General features: G+C 42.2%; 1 protein-coding gene across 1 annotated transcript; it reads left to right on the forward strand.

Annotated features, from left to right (window-relative positions):
• Positions 1-730: 730 nt before the first annotated feature.
• DAPP1 (dual adaptor of phosphotyrosine and 3-phosphoinositides 1) lies at positions 731-24,938 on the forward strand. Its single transcript, XM_054990696.1, has 9 exons — positions 731-974; positions 6,963-7,085; positions 9,109-9,242; positions 14,484-14,614; positions 16,042-16,089; positions 18,087-18,149; positions 19,000-19,085; positions 20,888-20,975; positions 22,561-24,938. Exons 1-9 carry the CDS (start codon positions 877-879, stop codon positions 22,612-22,614), a joined length of 825 nt encoding a protein of 274 aa, XP_054846671.1. The 5' UTR covers positions 731-876; the 3' UTR covers positions 22,615-24,938.
• The last annotated feature ends 1,539 nt before the right edge of the window (positions 24,939-26,477 follow it).

Consider the following 26,477-nt stretch of genomic DNA (forward strand, 5'->3'; position numbering starts at 1 on the left):
TCCCTGATATTCTGTCCTAACAGAATATTTAGAAGAGAATAGAAAGACAATTATTTTACTATATGTCCAAATCCTGATATATGTCCAAATCTGGTATGTACTTTTACCACACCACCTTATAAGCTACCAGGAATTTTAAGGTTGCCTTTTGTTTGCAAAATCATAAACATTGGAAAAAACAAATGTATATGCACAGATATCAATGTTCTCTTTTACACATTAAAACAGGAGTCCAGTGGCACCTTAAAGAGTAACATTTATTTCAGCATGCGCTTTCATGAGTTAGATCTCACCTCATCAGATGTGTATTCCATCAGGTCAGTTTATATACACAACATAAAAGTACGGAGGAGGATGTAACGGAGAGAGGCTGGTTCAAAACAATATCTAGTCCAAAGGAAAAACAGTTCACTCAGCACAGGAATGAGATGCTTCAAAATGCTGTTCAATAGTTAAAATGCAAAATCTAGTCCTGTCTACCCATCTGAGGATCTGTCACACACATATGCGCACCAACAAACAAAACACTGGAGCAAACAATACCCGTTCTTTATGCTCATAACAGTGCATTGTAGTGCATGACAGCAAGAGAGGTGGAACAGCCCCAGCTGCATTCTCCAGAGGGCCTCCCCCTTCTCTCTGCCTGAACCAGAGAGGCAAGGGAGGGTGCTCTGGAGCAGGCAGGGAGGGACTCACTTTCACTTCCTCATTCACTCTGAGCAGAAGCAGGAGCAACTTGCTGGTGTCGTGGAGTTTCCCCCTGCTCTTAACAGAAGGAGCCAAAGATAAAGGACAACACACCAATCTGTATCTCCACTCCCATCTCTTTCTTCTTGGGGCTAGAGGTACCCTGAAAAGGAGCAGCAGGTGTTGCGGATGGGCATAGCCGAGCTGGAAGAAAGAGGGAGGATGAGCTACCAGGAGGGCCACCGCTTGGGGTACGGCGATGTAGAAGAGGAGCTCCAGGACCTAGGGTAAGAAAAACAGCTGCCGCTGTGGTAGACGGAGGAGTCCACTCCTGTTCTCCAAGCGTGATACATGGCTTCTGTTATCCAGCTGAAGATAACAACAGCAGGGGGCATTTTTGATTACAGATATTTTCCCCCGCCCAAGATTTTATTTCCTTGGGGCTAGTTCAGAACAAGCACTATAGTTGGGATGGTCTGGGGTTGGGGGCAGATGTCCTTGCCGCATGGGAGAAACCTGTTTTCTGCTCCCCCTACTTTTAATATGCAGGGTTGTTCATGGTAGTGCTGGAAATGAGGACTCACAACAAAAGCAATAGAAGATGGGAGCAAATTCCAAATGATGAGAGGCTGCTCAGGGGAGAGGCTAGACTCTCTGGGAGTTTGCTGGGGAGAATACAGTTTTAAAAACCTTCACGAACTCTCCTGTATCGGAGTGGTACAGTGGACAGTGCCCAGTTTGTAAAGAAAGTCCATTTAAACCCTTTTGGGTGCAGGAATAATTTTAAAAAGTTTACAAGATGGAATGGACATGGGGGAAGGGGAGAGCGTCTTGGCACCAGTCGTTGCAATGATTATTCGTGTACCCACAAAACTCCTGGCACCACAGATCACTTTTCCCCCAGTGACAAAATATGGCAATGCATTGGTGTAAGAATGCAGGTTCCCTACAGCAGGTGCTTTAGGTGGGGAATAAGATGGTTTGACCCTGTGCAGCAACTGGTAGCATTGATTGTTATTAAAAAGTTTCATCTTGTCATTGACTGTATTTAAGATGCCACATTTCTTCTAACCGTGGCATGCTCCCAATCTCTAAAACATGGTCTGGAAACTGAGAGAATTGCCCTGGGCTGCTCCTTTCTTTCACTATTCCCACAGATTAATTCCCATGCCCTTTTGATAGTTTACTGTAACCATAGTTTACATTTGCATGTGGTGTGAGTAACGGGTTAGTCTGAAATCAGGGTTTTCAAATCCCTTTCTAAACCATGATTTCAAATAATTTGGAAGGCATCCTAGTTAGCTCTAAACATAGTCCTGAATTGGTTGTTATGCGAAACTCTGGTTACAGCGAACCACAGAAAGGGAGGGAGGATTTGAGCAGGAGAGAAGATGTGGAATGGAGGAGATGGAATATTCAAGCCTGCCTAGAGCACATTCCTGATCCCCAGGCCATACTTTGGAGATCTATGGCTCTTAAAACTTGTCTGACTTCCAGCGTTTCTAAAGATTCTTAGTACTAAGCTGTAGTTGTAGGAGCCAGTACTCTTAAAGGTGGGATTGGAAGAAGTAGGGTTGCTAGCATGAGGCTGGCAGCAGGTGGGAGGGACGGCCCTTGCCAGCATCGCACTGACATCACTTCCTGGGCAACCTAAAGTGACATCAGTGTGCCGCCTGCAATGCTTTAATGATAAATCAGAACTCTATGGTTAACCCATAGAGTTTGGCCAATGGCCAGAATTTCTCCTGATAATATGCTGACATCTCTTCTGGTCACACACGAAATGTCGTCAGTGCACTGGGATGGTGGAAACCACCTCTGTTACACTGCCATTTTTCTCTCACTACCTAGATGAGCCGCCATGGCCCCCTGCAGGAAAATGGTAACCCTAAAAGGAAGGGAAGAGTTACACATCATCAGCATTATTTCTTCCATGTGGATTCTACCACCTGTCCAGAACCTGGGGTAACCTACATCTGCCATCTGGTCAGGTGGGAAATCTGCATGGGCAATGGAAAGATGCCACGTGGGGTATGGAAAGATGCCTTAAGGTCTACTTTCAAAAGTGGTAAACCTGTGCCAGAAATATAACACTTCAGACTTCAAGTAGGGGTTCATTGTTTGAATCTCCTCTATACAAAAAGAATTCCCTACACATCAAAAACTAGCATGAGTCAGTGTGGTATAATGGTTAGTGCCAGACTAGGACCTGGGACATCCACCTTCAAATCCCTACTCTGGAATGGAAGATTTCCGGGTGACTTTGGGCCAGTAACACAGATACAGCCTAACCTGCTTCACATGGTTGGTGCAATTGTGAAGATAAAATGGAGTAGGGGAGAACTATGTTATAAGCAACTTTGGGTCTTCACTGAGGAAAAAAAAGGGGGGGTGGGAAAGAAAGAAAGGAAAGAAAGAAAGAAAAAGAAAGAAAGAAAGAAAGAAAGAAAGAAAGAAAGAAAGAAAGAAAGAAAGAAAGAAAGAAAAGTTTTCTAGTGGAAAGGCCTTGCATGTCAAGGCAAAAGAATTAGAAGTCCCTCATTCAGACATGCATACTATTCAGTAGTTGTTTTTTTAAATGACATACTTGGTCTTTTTTTGGCCACAAAACAATAAAAAAAATTATTTCAATGTTTATATGGACTTTCCATGTAGAAAATGACTTCCAATGTGTTTTCAGTTATGTAGACTGAAGGGTGCAGCATTTGAAAATGATGAACAGTACTGAATATCAGTGTGACCACTTAGTGACAAGTGGACTTGATTATACATTGAGCAGAAAGTACCTTCTATCTGAACAAATACCTTATTCAGTTTCCTGCAAAAAACGAGCACAACGATATTATGAAAATGCTGTTATATATGACTTTGGTATGAGCTGGGAGATTGTTTGCTAAAGCAAGTGTGATTCTCTCTGGAAAGCTGAGGAGGTGAATGCAGGTGATTCTTTAATTTTTAAAGAGATGGAAATTCATGTACACAACCAAATGACAGTGATGTAATTGTACTGCACTGATGTTTGGTTGTGTAAATATTCCAGTCATACATACTGTCCTGGCTCACCAGAAAACTCTGGCAGGTAGCATCGACTTCCAACCTTGTCTCCCAAAAAGCAGTTTAATTTACTTCTCCTTGAAGGAATGGAAACCATGTTTGATGTTTCTGCTCTCTAGTGCTCTCCCAAACCAGGCAACATTTTGTGAAACTTTAATCTTTTAAAAAAGTGCTGTGACAGCCACTTATACAATGAACTGAGGAGACTAACTCAAGTTTAAAATGACAGCTTCTATGCACAATTTGTTAGTATAGGAAGTGAGGAAACTTTTAAGAAACATCTTCGAAACCTCAATGACATCATCATCTTGAACTCAATGACTTTCGTGTGAAGCAGTAAGAACCATCCAATGACAAAGCGTGACTAACAGTTCAGTTGCACAACTGGTTTGGTCTTAATGCCATCTATTTGTCCATTGGACTGAAAATAGTGTTGGCAGAATGTTCAAAAGAGGAACTCTTTCAAATCTTCTTAGAAACCTCAATGGCCTTTTCTTCTTGGCTGTTACAAGTTTCCTGTGAAGCAGCAAAATCCTCCAACAATGACAAAACAGAATGACTGAGGGCTTAATTTTCCTTCTGTGGTAATTTGTTTTCCCAACTAGACTGCAAGTAAAATGGCGGAAATATCATCGACAACAGGCCAAGATCTTGGAATACTATTGTGCCCATAATGGAAAACTTAATTGTTACCTTTTCCACCTTGACATTTATTCTTTTATTTATAAAATATTTAGAATCTCATCCGTTATAAAATACATTCAAAGCACTTATCAGATTAAAATAAGCTAAAAGACTTTGCCAGACATTCCACAGAGCAAAACAAACAAACCAAACTAAAATAAATCAGCAGCATTGATTAGGTTGGGTAGCAGATTATATTATTTTTGAGTTGGGGGCTGCTGATATTTTTAAACGTTATGACTTTTGATTTTAACGTATTGTTGCTTTTAAAGACATCTTGAGTTGCCATTTATGACAGAAAAGGTGAGGCAGAAATGTGTTCATAAACATTTCTATTTCACATTTTCTGCCTTCAATGGCTGCTGAAGCACAGTGGTTAAGTGGATGAGCTGCACTCGGCTGGTTCGATTCCCTCTGCTGCCATGCAGCTGGCTTTGGGTAAGACACTCCTTTCAGCCCCAGCTCCCCAGCTGTACTGTGAAAATAACACCAACCTTGTTCACTGCTCTGAGTGGGTACTAATTTGCCCAGAAAGATGGTAACACTGTTGTTGTTATATACATTAATTAGATAACAAGTAATGTTCTGTATCAGCCACAAACAGCAAGTGGGTTCATGTTCTTTGCACTTGGTGGTAAGCTAAAGCTTTGCAGGAGTGACACTTCCCCTTGTCTCCGGAAGCCCCATACTTTGGAATCCAGTTGTTGAGGACGTAGTATAATCATTGAGCCAACCAATACACATCCCTTGAAGGGATTTGCATTGTACCATTTTTTGCAATTTGGGTTTGGGCTGCTCCATGGGGTTTTGATACTGGAAGACAAAAGGGTTTATCCCTATTAGATCAGCAGTAGCAATGACTTGTGGGGGGGGGGGCTGTAGCCACTTAGAAATGTGCCTGACTGCACTCCCTGTTTCCCCCATTTGCATGTGGAGTTATACTGGTAAAATATCCCAGTGATGTTCTGCTACCTACTGCAGACTTAACCTGTGTGGGAGACTCTGCTAGCTTCTGTTGAAGTGGGGTGTATAGTCCTTGCATCACTGGCTGCATGGAGGTTGCAGGCTGGTGTTTATATCCTGAGATGGAGTACCTGTAAAGTGGTATCTGTATGCTATAGCAACGTTTCTTCTTCTCAGCTGTTTGTGAACAGGCTCCCTTTGAATCCTGCCCTGTGGACAGAGGTTCAGGTCTTCTTCATAACGTGTACAGCTTTTTATCTGCTTCTCCTGGTACACCAGCAATGGCTGTTTCTTGAAAACTGTGACTTGGACCACAGTGATCCTTGCTGTTGGTCACATCTAGTTACAATAACTGTAATGCAATCTGTGGGATTGCTTTTGAAGACGGTCCAGCAAGAAGAATGCTGACCTGGTCCAAAGTGTACCAGCCAGATTGCTGTCGGAGTGATAATAGGGACCTAGTTGCTCCTGTACGGAAAAAGTTCCACTGGCTGCCTACCTCTTACCACGGCAAAACAGCTTGAGGCTATGGTTGCCAACCTCCAGGTGGTGCCTGCAGAGCCCCCAGAATTGCTACTGATTTCCAAACTACAGGGATCAGATCCTCTGGAGAAAATGGTTGCTTTGGAGGGTGGAGTGTATGGCATTATATTCTACTGAGGTCCCTCTCCTCCCCCAACCTTCCCCTCTCAAGGCTCCCCCCCCCCCGAGGATTTTGTACAGTTCTGCATAGTCTCTTCTTAGGAGCATGTGACTGCAAAAATCTTGATTGTGCTGATCTTATCAATACATTCATTTTTCATCTTTTAAAGAATGCAAATATATGTTAGGAACTGATATGCATCCTTTTTTTTTTTTTAAGAGAAGACTCCCCCCTTTGATTGGGATGCCCTTGTCTGGCAGCTGTTACAGAGGTCTCTGTCATGCCAAGTGCAATTAAAAATTATGTTGTTGAACACATTTCATGGCTGATTTGTACTGGGAAGAATGCTGACCTTTGGAATGGGACCTGGGAGAACTGGTCAGGTCTGGGCCTGCATCCTTTGAAAATGTGCATTTTATTCTGGGTGACATCTTTGTTTAATTTGTACATAGTATCAGAGACAGCTGTTGATATTTGATGCCTGGGGAGATGAATGTGTGGCAGTAGGATGGCAGGAGAGGCCGGAGAATTTACTCTGGATCCAATCCTTATTTTCAACCTCTGAAAAATCTTCTTCTGTTACTTCTCTAGCTGCTTCAGCAGAAATTGACCATTCGTTTTCAAAAATATCTTCACAGTCAGAATGCTAGAAATTTACCTTTAAAATAAATGCTGAGATTCTCAGGAAGCAACGTCTTGTACCCACTTCCCATGGAGTTGTGTGTGTGTGTTTCCATAGAATTGCAAAATACATAGAACCATGGACGTGCGATAGCTCATTGTGCTAAAGAAATATACGGAAATTTTCTTTACTATAGATTGACTTATTCTACATCTGTGGATTTTCCATAACAGAGGAATCATTTTTGCTCTGTACCTAACTATGGCCAATATGGCATCTAACAGATATTGAACTTTAATATCTTCGTAGGTGGTATCATGACAGTCTCACCCGCCACGCAGCAGAGGCCCTTCTTCTTTCCAATGGCAGTGACGGGAGCTACCTATTACGGAAGAGCAATGGCAAGGCCAATCTTTTTTCTCTCTCAGTAAGGTAAAGTATGTTGAGACAGAATCCAGAGGTTGGCTGTGTTAAGTTCAGGCAGACTTGTGGCACCTTAAAGACAAACAGAGGCAAGATTGGATGAAGTGCGCTCTTGTTCTCGAAAGCTTATTTTGCTACAGCTAAATGCCATAAGATTCTTCATAGTTTTTATAAGTTAGGATGTTCTTGGTCATGTTCTTAGGTCACAGCATTGTGTTCCATGTTAGTGAACTGAAACAACACCTCCCTGGTACTCAAATTCATAAACATGGATTTGAACACCTGCACAATGTGTCAAAAAGTGGGAAGAAATGACCATTTGCTATCCTGATTGTTAATATGAACAAGTAAATAAAGGTTGCTTCCACATGACAACTTTGCTCTGGTTTGGTAGCATCTACATGACACCATCCGATCTTCCACCTCCCAAGTCTCAGGTTTTCTGCTGCTTTGCTCCAATCATTCCTAAACGTGGCTTGGCACAATCTTTTGAGAAAGGTTGTAGTCAAAGTGTGTTTTCATGCTGTATGGATGGGAAGGCACACATTTTTGCATGTTCTACTCCCATCCGTAATATATTCAATGACCCATGACCATCATTCCTCCTCTGCCACTGAAGAGCTTCTTTGGACTTTAAAAAATCAGTAATTGGTTATAGTATTATAGGGATGTAACAATTGCCAGTTCGTTAAACCTGAAAATGCCCTCTGAGGGACTGCGTCTGTGAGGAGCTGAGTCAAACATAGTGTGGGAGACACCACCCTTTGGATGCTCCACTGCTGTTCTGAATATGTTCACAGAGGTAATGAGATCGCCACAGAGAATTGTCACCATGTGGAAGAAACCAAAATATGTTGGGGAAAATCTAATCTTTATGAAGTGATTTTGAATAAGCACCTTTTTTGTGACTTTCTTCTATGTTTTAGCATAGTGCATCATATTTTTAGGACAACAAGCAGTATAAGAATGGTATGAAATTCTTATCTTCCTTGTCAAAGATGTCTTTTACAAGTAGAATGATGAGATACGTTTTGTTTTTAACTGAAATTCAATCAAATATATGCAGGCTACACAATAGTGTTTGGGGGGTGGGGGTTACATGGAGACCATGTGATACTGAACCCTACTATAGGGTATCTAGAAACTAAACACCATATTTGTCAATCTCTTCTTGTTAATAAGCATATCTAAGATGAGAAATCTGCTCCTATATGTCCTTAAAATCTGCTGCTGCATTGTTTTGTTGTGTGTTTTTAAATATTTAAGGAGCTTTATTGGTTTTAAAGTTATATGTATTTTATACTACTGTATTAATTGTAATCCGCCCTGAGCCTGCTGATGCGGGGAGGGTGGAATATAAACTGAATAAAATAAATTATATGTAGATTTCCTTCCAAATGATGATCTGGCCAGAGTTAAGTACTTCTAAGTCCCATTGATTCAACTGCTCAGCACATGCTTATATTAAATCAATTTGACTGAGTTCTTTGAGGCAAAAATGTGCTCTGTCAATGATGATGATATTAACAAATCCTCTGAGGAGCTATCTCCATGGCTCTGTCTTTTTAAACTACCCTTGTGAAGAGAGGTGAAATTGACAGAGCCTTCCTGGAGGCAAAGATGAAATTAACAAACCCTCTAAGGAGCAACCTCTGCGGTTCTATCTTTTAAAACTATGCTTCCCAGATAACATTGCGTCTCCCTACACTTGAGCATCCCTGTGTAAGATGTCTTGTGTAGATATACTTATAGAGGGTAAAGTTACTTGTCTTCTATCCCAGAGGAACCCATCCAGTTCAGGCCAGGATAGCCGGTGCCAGAATGGAGGCAAGGTACAATGTTTCTTCATAGAAGTGAATGACAGCCTTATGTTTATCTAAGATAAAGTAAAAAATGTACAGAAAGAATAGAAGAAAGCTACTTGTAAAGAAAAGGTAGTCAGTTCACCCTGGCCACAGTTTTTAAGACTAGGGAATTAGTGAGGTGTCAGAGAATCAGTTGCCATCCTAATTGAGATAATTTTTTGTTCCAGAGCAAAAGATTCTGTCAAACATTTTCATGTGGAGTACACTGGAGCTTCGTTCAAGTTCGGTTTTAATGAATTTTCAAGCTTGAAAGACTTGATAAAGCATTTTGCCAACCAGCCCTTAATTGGCAGTGAGACAGGTAGCTGACATTTGTTTTAATACTTGTACTAGATGATATTTTTGTGAATTTGTATTTATCTCCATCTTAGTCTGATCCCCTCCCTTCTCCAGAAACTACCTGCTGCAGTTCTTCATGTTTTCTTTTATATCAGGTTATTTCTGTTGGTGTTTCAGCTTCAGAAAGCATTTTCTTACACCAGTATATATAATATAGTAGCAGTTTTTAATCTAGTAGCAAGTCTGCTCAGCTCTTAGAGTTGGATCCACGCTGCTTTTTCACAGAGTCTTGCCCAGTTCCCCTCCTTACTACAGCCCTCATCCTACATGGATTTTCCCATGATCCCCAGCATAGATATTTGGTAATCTTTTTCCGTTAGCAGATCTGTTTTCATCATCAGAAAAAGCTTGATGGATCCGCCTCACAGTAATAAACAGTTTGAGTCACACTAACTGAAAAAGCTGTGTGTGTGTGTGTGTGTGTGTGTGTGTGTGTGTGTGTGTGAGAGAGAGAGAGAGAGAGAGAGAGAGAGAGAGAGAGAGATTTTGATTGGGAAAATGCTGAGAAACTATCAGGGAAATATGAAACATTGATTTATTTAAGAAATATACAGGCCGCTTTTACGCTTCTTCAAAACAGTGGACCAATAAAATGAAGACATTCATAAATCTGAGGAAAAGCCATTAAACTAATAAAGATTGAACAACAAACAAAAAAGTCAACATTAGCAGCTGTAATGAGACAATTGGAAGTGGGCACAAAGTCCCATAAAAATCAAATACAACCCAATAAAATGGCAAAAAGAGTAATAATCAGCCATTAAAAGCCTCGATGAATAAAGATTTTAATCTGCCAGTGAAGTGATATAAGCACCATTCCTGACTCATCTGGAATGGTTTGCAAATGGAGAGTCATCACTGAAAAAACTCTCTCTGCCACCTACCTTATCTCTGAAAATGGAGGCATCTACCTTTGCTACAGATGTCATCTTTCAGAAAGCTTCATATGGAAGCCAGTGGCTCTTCAAGAAGCCAAGTTCCAAAGCATTAAATATCTAAATGAGTGCCATGCCTTATGCCTCAAAATATAATGGCTGCAGGTAGAAATAATTTAATCCTGGCATACTATGATGAAATTGGCCTGATCCAGACTTTTAAAACATTTCTTCAAAAATGAAAATGTCAGAAGGTCCAAACATGAGGCCGAGGAATGGAAGTTATGGAAAAAGCCCTTGGAAAACTCATTAAGCACTCTGGCTTTTTAAATAATCACTGACAAACTATATAATACAAGAACACTTCTCTACAAGTCCTATACTATTGCTCTAATTCTAACAACACTTTCTGGGGAGTAAGCCCATTGAATAAAATGGGACTAGCTTCTGAGCAGACCTGCTTAAGCTTGTTCCCTGTGTTAAGGTGTTTTCCAGGTTCTGGTATCCTTGGTTTCTGTGTCTGCAAATTTAGAATTTGTTAAATAGTTATATAACATTTTGCTTAGTATAATTTTTGCTGACATTATTCTATGTGCCCTTTGGGAAGGAAGAATTAAACGTTCCTTCTTTATTTTAATTATTTAAGTTTGAATATATTATCTCGGATCTGTAAGGATTGAGAGCAAAAGTCTGACTGGTGTCCAGAACAGAAATGGTTCCATCTCTTTGAAGTGTCATATCTATTTCCTGACATGAGTGCCAGACCAGCATTGATGTGGCCCCAGTTGACTCACTGTGCTGAAATTTGAGCGTTGTTGTTAAACGGTACTTAAATAGGTTGGTTATTTAACACAAGAGGTGCCCCATATCTTTTTTGATAGACATCTACCTCTAAGAACAGGCCCGGAAGAAGAAGAAAGTTTCTAATTATCAACCGATTACATGACAAAGAAGCTATATGGAGCTGACCAGGGCTCATTTTGAGGGGGAACATGCAGGAACACAGTTCCTGCAGTTTCCCAAAGAGGTCACATGACAGGTGGCTCTGCCCCCCTGACTCTCAGCCATTTTGGGCCTGTTTCAACCTAGATTGGGGCCGAAACGGGCCAGATTGGGCTTCTGATGGGTGGTGGATCACTCTCCCGCTCCGCAGCGGTCTGATCCTGACAATTTTGGGCCCCGTTTCAGCCCCCTTTTGCCATTTTGGGCCCAATTTCGGCCCTGAATGGCCAGGATTGGGTCCAAAACAGCCAGGATAGGTGATGTCAGGGGGTGTGGCATATGCAAATCAGTCATGCTAATGACACACTTCTGGTGATGGCAAGGGGTGTGGCTTATGCTAATGAGTTATGCTAATGAGTTCCTTTTTCTACGAAATGACCCCTGGAGCTGACATTTAAGAGCACTCAAGTACCTGCCTTCTGTACATGCCCTATTGTTTGATTACAAGCTGCCCTAATTCCTGCCTTGATTTCTAGAGATGTCTCTGGGATTGTGGAAGACCCCAGATAAGAACCATTTGAGTGCTCTCCTGCCTGGTGAGGAATTGGGTGGGACATACAAATCAGTGGAGTACCTTAACATACCACAGCTCCATCCAAGCTGTGTTATCCTGCCCTGTCCCTCCTTCTGCATCTCCATATCCATGAGATCCTGAGCATCAGAATGTGATCTAAAGGAACCTACTCTTTTGTTAGTTAAAATATATTATTTTTAACTTTTCTTCACTGGAGAGGAGGAACAATTGTATGCTTCAAGTTGTACCAACACCCTCTCAGGATTTCCAACATTAATTTCTTTTAAAAATAAAATCATGTCACCAAATGCAGGCTTGGATCCAACAAAGCGTTTCCCCAGATGGAAGGATTTCTATCTGTGGAGTGTGACTTTCTCACCTCCTTCCTTCCACTGCAGCCCCAAATGCCATGTGAAATGTTGCACTTGGAACAGCACTCAGGGAGAGTGCATTTGGGGCTTCAGAGAGAGGCAAGGTATGAAAGTCATGCTCCCTGGACAAAATCTTTCAGTCTGTGGAAATGCTCTGTTGGATCCATTCCATGAAGCCGAACAATTTAGGTTGTTGGCAATACCCATAGGAACGGTTTCTCAAGCACCACGGGGAACTTATGGCCTTGCTCAACACCCATTAGTTTCACTGAGAAATGCAGACAAGATGTTCCTCCTAGACTGCATCCTATGTAGCTAGTAGGTACAGTTTACATACAGTTTAATATTAATTCTGTCTTAATATTTTGAGGAACCTTGCATGCTATTGTGGGTTCCTGCCCTTGCTCCCCACCATCTGTTACATCCATTAACAGTTAAAGACCTGGTGCAATATGATATCAGTGAACATGATCTCCTGTGTTGAATGATAGAATCATCCAGTGGCTTACCGACTCCCAAATCGGATTCTGCCTGCTCTGTGAAAGTCCTTTCATGTGCCTAAATGGACACTGCAGGGGGCTGCAAAATAGGTGTGAAACCTCATAATGCCAATTAACTTATGTCCTGCTGTGTTGGTTTCCTATATGGAACAATGCACAGGAGGAGAGAATTGACAGAGATAGTTGTCAATTTCAAACACAAGGGGCCAGAAGGGATACAAACTGGCTTGTTGGAGGAAAGCCCAAGAATCCTTCCTTTGTCCCATTAGAATCCCAAAAAACAGTTTAGTGACTTGTGGGAGGAGGCACTGGCCACACAAACAGCCTCTTATCAGAATCGTTTGATTATAATAATAGTTTCTGTTTTGCTGAGACAAAGAGGACATCATTGAAGATACTGGTGGAGCAGATCTTCCTCCATCTTCTCCTTCTCTGAGCTGCCTGTCACTTGCCTTGAAACTCCTCTCTGAGAATGGAGAGAGCCTCACAGTCACAAACAAATAGTGCCATGGGTCAGAGGCAATGACAACAAGGGGGGATGTCCCTTTTTTGGCTGTCCTGCTAAAGTAAGCCATGTGTAGAAGAGGGAGAGAAATTATTTTTCATGATTTCTAATTGTTGCTGCAACCCTCATCCCACCTGGTGCTGTGGCCTATTATGCTTCTAAGGTTCTCTTGACCAGCTTTTGGGGGACAAATATGCTGCCTGGAGGAGGGAAAGCATAGAAAGATTAACTCTCCTAGCGCCTGCCATAAATACTTCCAGTGGGTTCAACCCAATAGCTATCATAAGGTTGCATGGCATCTGCAGGTTCAAATGGGTCACCTCCAACCCCATAAGTAACCCAGTTGGCTGCTTGTGGCAAGTATATTTGAAGGGGTGCAGAGGATGCTGGGATAGAACTCTCAGTTCCACTTCCTCTGTGACATTGCTAAGAGAAGCTGGAGTGCATTTCCCAGAATATATCCTTCAGTCATTTACAGCAGCATAATGTCCTGGAAGCGCCCTGATTGTCCAACTGTTAGCACAATTCAGATAACAAAACTGAATTTAGCATCAAAGCCATTAAAATAATTCTGGCATACTTCCCTATCTCCCATGCAGACTTCTGTCTCGTATTCTGGAATCCAACTCTTCCTTCTTTATTAATTAATTATTTTATTTCACACAGAAACATATACAGAGCTTTTTAAAGGTTTTGTGTGTGATTGTGTGTGTAAGTCAGTGCTGGACTATTTTTACTAAAAACAACTCCCTTTGATCTGGCCCGTGAAAGTTTTTCTTCTAAAAGAAAAAAGAAAGAAGTCTTGTCGTTTATTTTTTAAAAAACTGTTCTTTTGCAGATCTCCCTAGGGAGGGAGGTGATAACCAAGTAGCCACCGCAGTGCTAAGAATGTCTAGCTGTACGCCCTTCCTGTTTACATCTGATACCATAGTAGATCATATTAGTAAGGTGCCCTCAGACTCTCCTGTGGACCCCAAGGTTTCTTATGAGCTCTTCAACCTCTTAACCCCAGCCCATGATAAGCCATCAACGAGGCTACATTCAGTGCAAACCTTGGGAATGTATTTCAGATATAATGTATTGGATCCAACCAGCTTTTCCACTGTTGAAAAAGGGAGGGGATGTTTTCTTTGACCACCAAAAACACTATGTTGAAGATTACGGGACCAGCATGGACAAAAGGCGTGTGAGATGAGGCTGTAATGAGGGAAAATAGGAGAGATTGAGTGAAAAAGGCTGGCTGGTCAAACCCATTTATTCTTCATGAAATGCAGGTTTATCTTTACACAATAGTCTAGTATTTTGCCTCTGCATACCCCATACTAACCAGTATGGCATTTGAGCATCAGTAGTCCGATCGTATCTCCACAGGACCAGGGAAAACTGAGCTGGGGATAAAAACATGAAAGATAGAATCTTTATTTCTCTTTATTTAGGTACTCTGATTGTACTGAAATACCCATATCCTAAAAAAGTGGAAGAACCTTCTATTTATGAATCTGTGCGGGTTCACACAGCAATGCAGACAGGAAAAACAGAAATTGATCTTGTCCCCAACGCTCCGTCGGTGAGTTACTTTTTTGTTGTTGGACTGGATGGAACATTGGTTTTCTGGCTTAATGCAGGCAAGGAGGCAACATCAGGCAGGATTTTTAACAAGAGGTTTTATTATTTTGTTATAGGCCCTGCTTTACTTTCTCCTCCATCTTTCTCCTTTTTCTTTCTCCCCCTTCAGGTCTAGAGGACCTAGTCTGCCTGGCAACATACTACGGTCTCCCTAATGGAACAAATGTCCAAATATTAATGTGTTAGCAAAGCAACTATTAAAACACAACTATTGGCTGAACCAGTAAAAGCTATTTATATCTTACTAAATGCAATGTGATGTGGCTTACACTCATTCCACTAGCAGAAGCAGATCTTTCCCCACCTCACCCTTCTTTTAGCAACTACCTCTGCCCCCCTCCCCAAAAAGGCACTTCTGGGGTTCAGGGGACTAAAACCCAGGTGAGTCTGGGACTACCTATCAGCTTCTGTCAGCAACCCATCTACAATGACAAGACAATACCTACCTTCTAGGGTTGTTGTTAGTAGTGTTCAGGAAACATGTGGCATGCTCTTATAAAATGTTATATACATACTAAGTATAGTTTTTCTTAAAGCTTCGCTAGGTTCATATTTTTCATAGAGCCCTTGCCTGTAATTGGGACTTTAAAACAATCCCTTTGTTCCCCTTTGTCATTAATGGTTAGTTGCTGTTTCAACACGTGTGTGTGTGGGTGGGTGGGTGGAAGACAAAAGTGTCTTACATCTAGTTTGTCCTCAAGATACAGGAATTTGTTGGCCACATAAAGCTGGATTTGCCATCTTGGACCATCTTAACACATGAAAAAATTGTTTCACTGTATTGGGGAATTAGTTAATTTTTTAAAAAATCAGCCCAGAACATAGTGTTTGGGGCTGTTTTTTAAGAATCAGCCCCTAGTATGACTCATCGCTACTGGGTTGCACCAGAAATAACGTAATCACTAGGGGATGCAGGAGTGTATGCTTGCCACCAGGAACGCGGCAGGAACGCGGGGAAACAGAGTTCCGGAACCTTTTGAAAATGGTCACATTGCCGGTGGCCCCGCCCTCTGATCTCCAGACGGGCCACCAGCCATGTGACCATTTTCTCTGAGGGCAACCCACTGAGTTCCACCACCTCTTTTCCCAGAAAAAAAGCCCTGCTTGCCACACTCCCTGCCTCTGTTTTAACATGGGGGACCTGAGGCAACCCTGACAGGCAAAGAGCTGATGCTCTTGGCAGAAATACAATAGTGCAGCTACAAAGACAAGGTGAGCAACAGTGAGGTGGAAAGCTATTGCTGTACTTTGTCTTATGTCAGTAATAACAGTTTTGTTATGGCTTGTTATCAGTTTACTTGTCCTTGTCCTCTGCTTCCTCCACCCACCTATTCCTCACATGTAAACCTTTTATCTCTTTCACTGCAGCTGGGTACGAAAGAAGGTTATCTGACCAAACAAGGCAAAATAGTTAAGGTAAGAAACACTGCAGGGATTTTCTGCCCAGACTATAAATCCAAATTATCAGAGTGGATGCACAGCCAGAGGCAAAACAGAAGAAATATATTTTATTTTACAAAATTTATATCACACCTTTCTGTGTGAGGGCCACCAAGGCAGCTAACAAATTAAAACATACACAATAACATCACATCTTAAAAATCATTGAAACCAGGGCTTTTTTTCTGGGGAAAGAGGTGGTGGAACTCAGTGGGTTGCCCTTGGAGAAAATGGTCACATGGCTGGTGGCCCCGCCCCCTGATCTCCAGACAGAGGGGAGTTTAGATTGCCCTCCGTGCCAGTAATCTAAACTCCCCTCTGTCTGGAGATCAGGGGGCGGGGCCACCAGCCATGTGACCATTTTCAAGAGGTTCTGGAACTCCGTTCCCCCGCATTCCAGCTGAAAAAAAGCCCTGATTGAAACTGACCAAAATGCCCCCAAGTCATTAAAACAATTAGAACTAGAACTAAAATGCATATATCTGGAATCAGGGAAAGCAGGTTCTGAAAGATCAAGCTGTGGATTATTATGATTCTCTCTTTCCTCAGAGGAGCTCTTAGCGCAGCACACATGATTTCCATCTCCATTTTATCCTCATAATATTGCAGTGAGGTAGTCTAGTCTGACACTCGAGTAGTCTGGCTCACAGTCACTTAGGGAGATTTATGGCTCAGTAGAGACTTAAACCTGAACCCCTCAAGTCCAAATCCAACACTCTAACCATTACATTACACTAGCTATAGAGTGCCTGAGACATTAAGGGAGGGGGGAGAAATTCAGAAAGAAACTGCCCTTACAGCCACGATTGCTTTCTCACCAGTATTACCAATTACCAATGGTGATCTGTAAAGTGTGTGAGAGGCGGGGTCTGGGGGAGCCCAGTGGCACCTGGCGTGGGCTTCCGGGGACCACAGTTCTCTTTGTCAGATGCATCTGACGGGGAGAGCTGTGGTTATCGAAGGCTTATACTACATTGGAATTGGATGGTCTGGTGGTTTTGCTGCTACAAACCAACACTGCAAACTCCTTTGAAGCCTCACACAAGCCAATTAATCTCCACTCCAAAAGGAGATGTTTACATTTACTAGCAAAGGAATGTTTTGGTTGCATCCTCCCTCTTCCCCCCTAATTGCATCTTCTCTCTCCTCCCCTCCTCCCCCCTCTTCTATATTTGACCAGTTTCTGTACCATGCATCTGACGAAGAGAACTTGATTCTCGAAAGCTTATGCTACAATAAAATTGGTTAGTCTTAAAGGTGCTACTGGACTCTTTTTGATTTTGCTACCACAGACTAACACGGCTAACTCCTCTGCATCTGTAAAGTGTGTGTAATTTTTCTGGGGATATTTGCCCTCTGCACGTGTTAGGTATGCTCAGATATTCATTCATTCATTCATTCATTCATTCATTCATTCATTCATTCATTCATTCATTCATTCTCTGCTTTTCTCCACAATGGAGACCCAAAGCAGCATACAGCATTGTTCTCTCCTACTCATATTATCCCCCCAACAACAACACGGTGAGGTAGGTTAGGCTGAGAGCAGATGACTTGCCTGGCAAACTTCCATAGCAGAGTGGAGATTTGAACCTGAGTCTCTTGAGATCCCTGTCCATTACAGCACACTGGCTCTCCAGCATGAACTAACTTCCTGCTGTTTAAGTATGAAGCAATGCAATACAGCTTTCAGATGACAGACCCCTCACTTTAAAACTGGCCTTTGAAAGGTGTGAGATGTGCATATTTGTATGATATGCTATCCTCCTCGGTCTGCTGACCATCTCATTTAAATTTGAGATTAAATTCAGGGCCAGTTTTGGTCCTTGGGCAGCGGTTTGGTTTTGATTTGGCTTGTCTGCTTTAAAAAAATATTCAGACTACTTCAACAGTTCTGTAGCCCTTTATATTTTCCTTAAAAATGAAGTCCAGATTCCTCACCTTTCCTTTCTTTTGGGGTTTTATTCTTTCAGAATTGGAAAACTAGGTGGTTCACACTGCATAGGAACGAGCTGAAATATTATAAAGACCAGACGGTGAGTAAGAATATTATACTTGGAAGTACGTTCAGAATAACAGGCTTTCGTTGCAGGTAAAGCTGACCTGGGCGGGTGTACCCAGAGCTGCAACTGGAACAGGTGCCCCACTTGGCTGCCCTTGATGCCCCTTGCCCTCTAGCACCTTAGGCAATAGTCTAGGAGTGTGTACTGGGCAGGCTTCCCCTGGCAGCAAATAATAGTGGTTTGTGTTCCAGCATCACACTGCAGTTTTACTCTTCAACAAAACATACAGCTGTATAATTTCTGACTAGATTCAGGGCCAGTTCATAACAGACAAGCATGCAGAGAGTTACTGGTTTGGGGCGGGCGGGGAGTGGAATTTTAAAAAATGAGTTAAAATTTCTGGAAGGAAGAAGCATATAGCATAGTGGTTAAGTGGTTGGGTTGTGTGTCAGCACTCTGCTGGTTCAAATCCATCTACAGCTGTGAGCTCAGTAGGTGGCCTTGGGTAAGCCACTCCTCCTCAGCTCCCCAGCTGTATTGTGGGGATAATAATAACACTGACCTTGTTCACAGCTCTGAGCAGAGCACTAATTTATCTAGAGGAGCAGTATATAAGTACACTATTATTATTATTATTATTATTATTAGTAGTAGTAGTAGTAGTAGTAGTAGTAGTAGTAGTAGTAGTAGTAGTAGTAGAGGAAACACAAAAAGATAAGAATCAAAGTTGTGAACATACAAAATTACAATTGTATAAAATGTGGCCGTCATGGCCTTGAAAGAGCCATGGCATCTTTCTTGGCATTTTTATTTTGGGAAAATGAACTTTTGCTAGTTTCAAAGAAAAAGGTATGATTATTTCAAAAACAAACTTATTTTCAAGTCCACAGAGCCAATCAGAGCACTAGACTTAACAGAATGCACAGCAGTGCAGTTTGACTATTCACAGGAAAAAGTCAATTGTTTTTGGTAAGTTGTGGCCTAAATAAAACTTTGGAGATTTTTCTGTGTGTTTATGTCTGTCTTCATGATCATCCTCAGAAACTGTCATCCGAAAAATAATGTATTCAAAGAGGTCATTAAACGCCTTGGGGATTGTTCATTTTTCCTGTACTCTGTGGTGCCTCCCTAATTTGTACCACAATCTACTCTGAATTGCCACAGAGAAATCTTCCTGTTCTCCTCACTTAGACAGTCTCCCATGAGCAGCTGCTCACTGGCCCCTTCCTGCCTTTGGGCTAGCTTCCTTGCCTTCTGTTTGTGCTGGTTCACATGTGGTGACTTACGAGTTGATGGTCTCTCGTGCATTTTCATTTTCATTTAGGAGTACATCTTTGTAGGGAGTCCTGAATATTTGAGAATCCTTGAAGCATCTACCTGTGTCAAACGCCTACCCAACATGTGCTTTGAAATACATTGTTTATTTATTTATTTATTTTGACTTCTATCCTGCCCTCCCCACGAATGGGCTCAAGGCGGCTCACATCATCACATCACTTAGCATATAACATGGATTTGGGCCAAAAGTATAACAACCCAGCAAAGCTGATCACAATGACAGTAAATCCGTTTTGAATTGCTGGGGCTCAAGCAACTTAACTTCTCCATGCCCCACTTTTTGGGGGCCTCGTGCATACTTTCCCTTTCTTCCTCATACCTATCTGATGCCTTGCAGACTTTTCTTTTAATAGAGTATTCAACTGAGTAAAAGTACAGAGCTTGTCCTTTTAATAATAAAGGAGCAGTTTTCATAAAATAAACGATATTTTAAATGCTCTCTCATGGACAGAGCTAACACAGCAGAGAGAAAGATTGTAGTCCATTCTTCTCCCAGCTGCACTAAATTCTCCGTTGGCAGGATTTCTTTTTTCTTTTGTTAGCAAACGGGAATGTCTGAAAATGTGACTCCACACCTGCACACCCACTTCAGGACCCTACCATCTCATACCCACCTCATTCTGGAGGACAGAGGAGGCTTTACTCATACTTTCATTGGCCCATAAAGTATAATATAGCCTTGGTTAGCTTGAGTTTGTCTGCTGCGCTTGCTTCCTCCCAGTGAGCGATCAGTCTCTGTGGGTCAGCTCGTTGGGCTTTGAACACCATTGTGACTAAGGCTTCTTCCTCACTGGAGAGGTTTGAGCGCTTCCCTCTCTCTCTAGCTTCAGAATCAGTTGTGAAATGAGATGCAAGTGCTGCCCATCTGATTCCAGGCATTATTCAGAGTGGTGGTTCTTACCTTTAAGGCCCTAAACGGCTTGGGGTTGGGGTACCTGTACTGTCTGGCTTGCTGGGTTAAGAGCTCCCACCAAAGCCTTTGCTGTCTGTTTCCCTGCATGCAGAAGTGAGGTGGGTGGCAACTGGAGACATGGCATCTTCAGTGGTGGCACCTCACCTTTGGAATTTCCTCCTCCTTGAGGCTCACCTGGCACCTCCCATACTGTCAGGTACCAGGTCAAAACATTTATTTTGATCTGGTCACTTAACTAAGAGGGCTTTATCTTTTTATCTGTGTTATTGTCTGCTTCTGGGGTGAGGTCCGTTTTATAAAATGTTTAGGGCACGGTGGTTGTTTTATGCTGTTTTTATGCCAATGGCTTATTTTTAATGGCTTGTTTGTTTTTATATTGGCCATTTGTAGTGGTTTAATGATTTTGTGGTGGTGCTTTTTGCTTGCAAGCTACTTGTAGGCAGCATATAAAATTCCTAAATAACTAAATACAGCTATTGTTTGCTTATGATACAATGTCTTTATTGTTATTTTTAAACAGTTTAGTATTCCCTCTGAGGACATATTATCTTTATGCAAAGACTGGAGTAGAAGCCGATGAGTGGATTAAGATACTGCAGTGGAAACTGGTAAGGAAATGGCTATGTCACAAGATGCAGCTAGCATTACTTAACTCTTCAGTCGGTGCGTTTATGATGACACAACATTTCCTGCTGACAATGGACCAGGCTAGATTTCTATTCTGGCCTCACCAGCACTTTAAAAGAAAAAATGACCCCATCTGTATAAATAAACTGGCATACAACAAGCCTGGTCGGGACTCGGCGTATTAATCAGGGTATCCTCAGCTTCCCTTTTCCAGTTGCAGCTCCTTGTACTTCATCAGAAAGTACTCCTGAAGGCCACTTGAGTTCATTATGAGAGGCAAGCAGGGAGAGGCTGGAAGTGGGGAGGGCTTGTAGCTCTTTGCAGACAGAAGGGCCTAAGTTCAGTCCTTGCCGCTTCCATTAGCAGGTGTTGGGAATGACCTATCTTTCCTGAGACTCTAGAACGTTGCTCTCAGTCTGAGCTAAGCGGACCACCAGTCTGAAGGCTCAAAAAGAGGAAACAGAAGTCATGCATCTTGATCAGCCCATAAAATGCAAATTACTTGCTTGTGCCGCCTCAATTGGTCTTGGAGCAGAAGAGAAGGGGATTTTCTTGTCAACTTCCATTGGATCTTGCTATTTGAAACTGTTCGTTCTGCTGATGGCATCCCTCGCCCCTCCCCGCTTCTCTGCCCTGTGCAAATTGAGGCCACATAAGCCTGCAGTTTGCATTTTATGGGCAGACTGAGATGTGCGTGATTGTCATCTTGTCTCTGAGTCTTACATAAGGGTGTAGACGCAGTTCATGTAATTATTCTGCTACCCTTTGGAGGGTGGACCTAGCTTGTCACAACAACCTGTCTGTGATGAACAAGATAAATGGGAATAGTATAGAATTTGCCATCATTTCCATAAATGGAGTAGAACCCTGGCACTCTAGATTTCTGTTTGTCAAGAGCAGACAGAAGGAACACCTTGATTGAACAAACCAGCCATTCACCATGACAGTGGGCCCAAAATAAAGCTGGAATTGCTTGATTTATTGCAACTCATGTATAGCACATATCATGTATAATAAAAAAATCAGCAAGTGGGGCCTGACGGGGTTCAGCTGTATGTTTGTGCCAGACCGCAGGAAAACCTGCGTTTGGAAAAATAGGTAAACAATCAAATTGGGGTTTTAAATCCCCAGGCAGTGTGAATGATGTATTTTCAGGCAGACATCAAAATTGCTTCCCGCATGTCCGATGAGCAACCATGATAACAGTCACCTGGAGATGAATGTGGAGTGGACTGTTCCTAGAAGCTGCAATGAGAGTGACAAAAAGCCAATGACGAGGCAGCAGCAAGAGATGGAGTGCAACTGAGTAATCAAGATGGGAGGGAAAGAAAGTGGAGCCAAAGGCAGCTTGATGGGGGGCAGGCAGGGGCAGGCAGTAACCAGAGCCAACAGAACAGATGACAGCAAAGGTGGGAAATAGAGTCTGTGCTAGGCAGTGGGCCAGTGGGGATGGGGGGTAGGGGTTGGGAACTCCTCTTCTTTCAGATATTAAGTGCCTAAATTATTAGACATTGTCCAAACCGCTGTTACCTAAAAATGTTTACTGTTTTCATTTGTTTTGCTTAGTCCCAGATAAGGAAACAACAAGCACGCCAGTGCTTTGGCACTCTCAGGCCGTAGGGAACTTCCACAGCTGCTTTGCCTGCACAAGGCCCATCCTGCGCGTTCAAGTCAATGCTCCATCAAGCCTGCCTTCATGAAGAACCGAAGACCTGCTGTGTTGGGTTGGACCAGAAATCTCTCAAGCCCAGCAGTGTCTCTGGCCATGACCGTCTGGATGCTCCTAGGACTCTGGCATGATGATGGCATGATGGAGCTACCCAGCCCTGATGTCTGTCCCCAGCAGCCCATGACCAGAAGAATCCTGCCTTTGAAGGTGGAAAGGCCTCGTTTACCTAATCGCTACTGATAAAACCACCCTCCGTGAATTTGTATAACTCTTTTTTTAAAAAAAAGCCATCTGAACGATTGACCATTACCAAATCTGGATGTGATGATAGCCAATGCCCTATCTTCTGCTTAGGTATTGTGTATTCCGGTCTTCGCTGCCATGCATACCTGTTTCCTGTGTGGATAATTTCAGTTGCACAGAATGAAAGAAAGCACTTCAGGTGTTGCAGTTAACTCAAGGGACTTGGATATTATCATAGTTGAATTACCTTTGAAAGCTTCTTTTCTAAAACCCTGGCATACTCTGCCTCTTCCCAATAATTTCCTCCAGATGCTCAAGCATAAGCTGCATGTACACTACAAAGAAAGAAAGTGGTTTTTAACCTGGTCTGCTACAGCTTCTAAAACTGTGCGTGTGTGTGGTCTTGATAAAGGGCCAAGACCAGCCCCCTCCCCATTACACATTGGAGGGCCAGCATTTCTTTCAGACAGCAGCATGCCCCCCCACACCTCACAGGGAACTGCTTTGGAAGATTATTATGTGATTAGTACGGCTTTTGTTGGGTGGAGTAGAAGTGGCAGGCAGTGCAAGTGGGGGACTCAAAAAGCTTCCATATGTAAACAGAGCACCGTGCATGGTGCTTTTGACCCAGAAGAATGCTTTCCGATGACGTTGACAGTTTTGGTTTTTAAAATTCACAAGCCTACCAATACCAGCACAACCGACTGTTTTTTACATGCACGTTGAAGCCAAATTGGTTGTATACCCTCTTTCACATTACAACTATTTATGGCACAGATGCCTCTCAACTGTAGGCTTCTCTGCCCCTCACTCATGTGTGTGTGTGTGTGTGTGTGTGTGTGTGTGTGTTTTCTTTCTATAAAGCAAGTAGTAGTAGTAGTTTATTTTCCACGGTCAATGACCAGCAATTTACAAAAACACCAATAAAAGGTACCACAGAAGAAAATAAAACATCAATAAAACCATTCACAATACCTGGGTAAAATCATTCATGATACACTAGTATAAAGCAAGTAAAATGTGGATGGGAGGGAGGGAGAGAGCAGGGGAAGGACACGTCTCTAAACCCAAACTGATTTTTCAAAAAAAAATTCTTGCTCCTAGTCTAATACAGTAGCATATAACAGTGAACATACAGCCTAAGGGAGCGGGGGGGGGGGAGGGGGTGAAGGTGGGCATTTGCATCACAGAGAAAATGGAGATGTGCACCCCTACATCAATCCAGTCTGCAGTGTAAATGACACCTGGGACACTGCATATCTGACTACACAACAGAGCTGGCAAAATGTTCCCATTCCAGCAATGAAATCCAGTACACAGTTTTTGACTCAACTGGAGCAGAACACATGGCATTGGGCCTATTATGACATGCTGTTGTGCTGATGACACCGAAACTAACCCCCCCCCCCCACACGTTTACAGTTCATTGTTAACACACAGGAAGTCGCACCACCTGCCTTTGGAGAAAGTATCATGGGTGGGCTCAACAGAAACAACAACAGAAAAACGTATGCATGAGTGGGAATGTGCGCGTGCATGAATAGCTATACCTACTGACAGAAGTGAGAGAACTCTTTCCCACATCTATCCAGAAAGACGAAGTAACCGGAGACCGTAATAGCATATTGGTTAGATTTCTATCTCTTTAAAAACCTTTCAGAAATAGTTCTATGTCATATTTAATATAGTCTTTAGTATTAGAAACATTTCAAAATATACTGTGAATACTGAAAACTGGAGAATGGGACCAGAAGACAGTAGCGTTTTTTATAAATGTATTAGGAACAACGCGAGTTCATGCATTTTTGTACCTTTATTATACATTTCTAATAAACGGAAGAGGGAAAATACTGTATGTGCTATTTTATAAGCATTGGCTGGTTTCACAGAGGGAGATATTCCAGAAGTAAACTTTTGCATCCTCTTAGATGAGATGGAATTCATGCCATTAACTTTTGCCCAAGTGCTGATACCTGTGGCAGATTTTTTTATTAATTATTCAGGTTATATGATGAAATAGAACTAGCATAACACCCAGTTCTTTCTCACTGAACAAGTGGCATAAAACAATGTATTTTGTAGAATCAAAACTTTATAGCCTTTTCTTCTCTAATCTGTCAAAAAACCTACTGTAGCAATAAGACCTAGGCATATTCAAAGTAATTCCTTACCTATCACGATCTGGTATCATTTGTAGCCAACCCTAACCCCATCATTGGCGTAGTGGTTAGGAACTCGGGACTCTAATCTGGAGAACCAGGTTTGATTCCCCACTCCACCACTTGAAGCCAACTAGGTAACCTTGGGTCAGTCACAGATTCTCGGAGCTCTCTCAGCCCCACCCACCTCACAGGGTATTTTGTTGTGAGGATAATAGTAACATACTTTGTAAACCGTTCTGAGTGGGCATTAAGTTGTCCTGAAGGGTGGTATATAAATTGAACGTTATTATTATTTATATGATGTATAGAAGTTAGAGTGTCAGACTAGGATCTGGGAGACCCGGGTTCGAATCCCCACTCTACCATGGAAGGTTGTTGGGTTACCTTGGGCTACTCACACTCAGCCAAACCTACCTCACAGGGTTGTTGTGAGGGTAACCCAGAGGAGAGGAGAATGATGTAAGCTGCTTTAGGTTCCCAGTGGGGAGAAAGACAAGGCATAAATATAGTAAAATAAATAAAAATGATAACATGCTCAAGGATGCAAAACCACTATTACAACTAAAGATAAATCTCTCTCCCTTTTAAGTCCTCTACTTCCTTCTTTTGTTATTTCCTACTCTAAAATTTACATTCCATTCCGACAGCAAGAGAAACTTTGTATGGCCTTTCAGGTTTATTTTCTCTTTGCATGGCACTTTCATTATATAGCAAGGCTGGATCCAACTAACTTTCCCACTGGTGAAAAAGCAAAGAGAGGTCTCTTTTGATCACTAAAAAGGCTATGCTGGGAATCATGGGTCTTTCATGGTAAAAAGCAACTGTAACACAGAAGGGGATTGAATGGGAAATGACAGCTGGATGGAATCCAGAGAGTTGGATCCAAACTAAATGTTTTGCTAAAGGGTGGGTGTGTGGCAGTTTCTACCAATTCCCTTTCCTGCTGCAGACCCCTGATTTGCTTCTCATGCTGTTCCCAAGGGTCCCATTCCCCAGAGAAGCATTCCGGGGAGATGAGTGGGCTGCGAAGGGAACAGGGGGAGGCAGGAACATTCTGAACCCCTGAGAGGAGTGCCTTGCATGAAAGAAAAACTGAGTCTGGACTCACCCCATAATCTGCCGCAAATTACCTTCTATGCTGCTGTAAAATCTTTGTCACCTCTCCAGGTAGGTTTAGCTCATTCGCTTTAGTTAAAAAAATGGCTCCTGCTTTTCTTAGGCAAGGTTACATTTTACTGTAGACAAGGTTTTACTCTTCCATCACAAATGGCTTCTAAATCTGTTTATTAAATGGGTCAGAATCCTAAATCTAGTCATATTTTAAACTAGGAACAGATTTTCAGTGTTAGTTTTTTGTTGAAATTTATATGTACATAAAACAGCCAAGTGTAAGTTTTGTCACTGATGCA

This window comes from Eublepharis macularius, chromosome 10, assembly GCF_028583425.1.
Source record: "Eublepharis macularius isolate TG4126 chromosome 10, MPM_Emac_v1.0, whole genome shotgun sequence".
NCBI classification, from domain to species: Eukaryota; Metazoa; Chordata; class Lepidosauria; order Squamata; family Eublepharidae; genus Eublepharis; species Eublepharis macularius.

Coding starts and splice junctions, on each gene's coding strand:
- DAPP1 (XM_054990696.1), top strand. CDS start 877: ATGGGCATAGCCGAGCTGGAAGAAAGAGGGAGGATGAGCTACCAGGAG. Junction 7,086..9,108: donor CTTTTTTCTCTCTCAGTAAG/GTAAAGTATGTT, acceptor TTTTTGTTCCAG/AGCAAAAGATTCTGTCAAAC. Junction 14,615..16,041: donor TTGTCCCCAACGCTCCGTCG/GTGAGTTACTTT, acceptor CTTTCACTGCAG/CTGGGTACGAAAGAAGGTTA.